Here is a 3,811-nt window from a genome sequence, read left to right on the forward strand (position 1 = left end):
TAAAAGGGAGAGAGGTTTTTCCCAAATCCGGTGCAGAGCGCAGAGGTAGGAGGTAAAATGGAGAGAGGTTTTTCCCAAATGGGCTTTTTTTTTTTTTAAATGGCTGTGAAAGGGTGCGTACATGTACTTATCCTAGTCTCTTGGGAGCTGCTCTTCACTGATTCAGAGTGTCCAAGTAGAATCTCTGCTGCCAGGTCTCTCTCGATGTGGAGACTGCTTCTTGAGCGCGCGCACAGCACAGCTGTTTGCCTGCTTCATCGCGGCCCAGCGTGGCTGTGTCTCTGCAGTATCGCCGCCGTGGCTCTAGCACTCCTCACCTCTTCCAAATAGTCTTCCTCTCCGGTATGACTCAGATGGATTTCTTAACCTTGCCTTGTTCAGGGCTGCCAGATGTTCACACAGAATCAAATCACTTGTTTTTCCAGGTCTTTGTTGTAAGAGGGATATAGGAAGCGTGGAACTAGTCTGCCATGTTGACCACGCCTCTCGCATTTCCAGTATTTTTAACCCTTCATTTTCTTTTCTTTTTTTCTCTTTATTTCCAGGTTGGAGGCACAAATTGTCTGTCAGAGTCAGTGGAAAAAATGTCACTCAGGGAAGCATATTTCTCCATGTAGGTGGAACGATTGGGAAAATGGGGGAGTTGGAGATAACCAGGTAGGCCTAAGAGTGAGGAGCTGGCAGCTAACACAGTGCAGGTGCTCAGTAAACACTCAGTTAGAAGGCTTATTAAGCACCTTGGCCTTCTCTTTTCCTGCAATACCACAGGCTTCTGTGCGATGTTTGACTTTTCATTTTTCCAGTTTTCCAGATATAAAGTAGAAACCCTAATACCTATTTTCTTGACAGTTCCAACTAGAAACTGAAAATGGTAGGAAATGGAGATGTGAAAATACAGATCTAGATAATGAAGCAAGTGGAAAAAATTAACAATGGGGTACACAAGATCTATTTTTAATCCAGTCCATTTAATATTATGCAAACTAGAGCATGTATCTTTACTTGCATAGGTCACAGCTTATGTATGAAATTTTTAAAATGTATATCAATTGCTAAATTTCTAGTAAAAGCTCTATAAGTTGTACCCACAGAACTAAGACATATGTTGGCACAGTCAATCTTAGAAATAATTCAGTACAGACATTCACTGTGTGTCTTTGGCTAAATTTTCCTTTTATCTTGTGTTTTCCTTAAGTTTTATTTGATCAACCTTACCATGTTTGTACTTCACTTCTGTTGTTTAACTCTGTAATTCATTTCAGAATTAACATTACACACACTAACTAGATGCTACCATTTGCTAACAGATGGATGGATTAGATGTTTTGCTTCTATGATTTCCATTATCTTCAATAATGAGTGGAGGCACGAAAAGCAGAGATTTTGTGGTTGTTTTGTCAGCTGTGGGATGCATCGGTTTAATCACTCTGGCAGAGTTTCTGCACGTCTCTTAGTGTAACTGGTGTTAAGTGTGGATTCTGTCAGTGATTTTCGGCATCCTAGATTGATGCACAGGCTCCAGCCCACCTTCCCAGAGGTGTTTCATTCCTCTTCAACTTAGCCAGGTTACACCGTTTGCACTCCCCAGCATTAAATAGATCCCACTCTTCCCTCCCTTCCTGATTTTGCCCATGCTGTTCTTTTGTTCCAAATACCCTTCCCTGACTTAACATATCTCATTTCTGCCTGTTCTTCATGGTTCCATGAAGCCACCCGTCTGGTAACAGTTTAACACAAGAGTGTGCCTATGGCTTTGTGGCTCACAGGATACTGCATAAAGCTGTTTGTTCCATTCACAAAGGCACCTGGCCTGGGGGCAGATGGGGAAGAATATTCAATGCTTGCCCCTTTTAAGATTTGCGGGAGCATTCTGACATTTCCGTACTTGTTTTAGCAGTGTCTAAACAAACTGTTTGTAACCTTGCATAGTTACCCAGTCCTCTTTTAAGAATAATTAAACCTTTAAGGTTCCCAGCAGATGTCTTGATATCCTCTTCTTCAGTTAAGCTGTAGAGTCTGGCTTCGCCATAGATTATGTATTAGTTGTTTGGACTTCTAGTGACACTTTAATGAAGGGCTGCATTGTATGGGCACTGAGTGAAGGCAGTTCGTGGAGCGACAGAGAGATTACCCTTAAGAACTCGAAAGTAGAGTTGCCTTCTGATAATTAAATCAATAAATTCTACATTGTCATGGAATAAAACAAGCCCTAGGAATACCAACATTCATGCATTTATTCAGCAAACACTTAAGTGCCTCCAGTGTGGCAGAAGGACCCCTGCTGGTGCAGTGATTAAAGCATTTGGCTGCTAACCAAAAAGGCTGGAGGTTCAAACCCACCAGCCGCCCCTCGGGAGAAAGATGTGGCAGTCTGCTTCCATAAAAAGTCCAAAAACCAAACCAAATCCGTTGCCATCAAATGGTTTCTGACTCATAGGGTAGTTCTACTCTGTCCTACAGGGTCGCTTTGAGTTGAAATCGACTTGAACACAGTGGGTTTGATGTTTTGGTTTTGTGTGCAAGGAACTCTTCTGATTGCTGGGATGCAGACACAGTTCCTATTTTCATGTAGCTTATATTCTAGTTAGAGGAGACAGACAATAAATTAGCAAATGAATAAGGAAATAGCAGATAGTGATAAGTATTATGAGGAAAATAAGGCAAGGTGATTAATAGAGATCAACGTGGGAACTAGTTTAGATTGGACCATAGCTTAATCAGTTACTAACTTCAGCTTAATTTATTTTACTGACACAACCAAAAAAGGGACTGTATCATCAGAAGGAGGATGGTTATCAGTAGACAGAGAAAATGAGGAGTCAGGTAGCCCTTTTGGAGGTAAGAGATGTTGATTTGGATGACATGAGCAGTCTGGGCCATGTTGTTGTTGTTGTGTGCCTTCAGAGAAGGATTTTTGCCTCGTGGGGAGGGAAAGATTCATCTGGTCTCATTTTGGACTGGGTGGAACATGCCCTAAAATAATCCACCTCTGTCTGCACTGTTGCCATGCTCACCAAAACACCTTCTGATCACTAGTTTGGTTACCCATGTTCCTTTCTATGGATAAAGAAGGTGCCAGGGATCAGGCAGGAGAACAGTCGGGTTAATAAAAAGGAAGCATTTCCCCATTATGAACTGATAAACAGGCTTCTGGTTTATAGATTAGTCTTCTGTGAATTTCATCCATCACTGACAATTTGATCATTTCCCAGTGTCGATAAAATCTGTTTTCTGACACCACAAAGCCAAGACCAGCTCTTTCATGGTGGAAAACTCATCAAGATAATGCCTCTCTAGGCATTATCTGGAAGTCAGCTAGCGAAGCTTCTTATTCATCTCACCCTTCTCTCAAGCTTCAGAACCATGCTCTTCTGAGATATTGATCAGTGTGAATGGAAAGAATACATTCCATGGTACACACAGATGTTTTCTTTCACGTCACATTGTGAATGCTCAGTGCAAGCTTATGAATCTTATTCTTCTGTTTACAGTAGAAAACTTAAACCAGGCATGACTTACACAAAATTAATTGATACGGATGTGAATGTTGGAAATATTACGAGTATTGAGTTCATTTGGAAGGAACATTCATTTGGACATTCTCAGAATAAGTTGGGAGCAAAAATGGTGATAGATATATCTGGAAAATATGGATAAAAGTAAGTATGACTTTTTCCTTTGCATTTCCAAGCATAGTTTAAATTTTATAAATAGTATTTAAAATCTATACATAATTTAAAATTTGCAACTAGTATAAAAATTTGTATATCTTGAAATTTTGTAGTTAAGGAGTGATTAAGAAATTAATACT

At 40.3% G+C, this 3,811-nt stretch overlaps 1 protein-coding gene across 1 annotated transcript in view; it reads left to right on the forward strand.

Annotated features, from left to right (window-relative positions):
• The window catches only part of PNLIPRP3 (pancreatic lipase related protein 3), a 53,332-nt gene that overhangs the window by 47,348 nt on the left and 2,173 nt on the right, over positions 1–3,811 (forward strand). The window contains 2 exon segments of the mRNA XM_023729895.1: positions 546–657; positions 3,492–3,659. Of these exon segments, the coding sequence (XP_023585663.1) occupies positions 546–657; positions 3,492–3,659 (280 nt within the window).

This window comes from Trichechus manatus, unplaced genomic scaffold (genome assembly GCF_000243295.1).
Source record: "Trichechus manatus latirostris isolate Lorelei unplaced genomic scaffold, TriManLat1.0 scaffold00031, whole genome shotgun sequence".
NCBI lineage: Eukaryota > Metazoa > Chordata > Mammalia > Sirenia > Trichechidae > Trichechus > Trichechus manatus.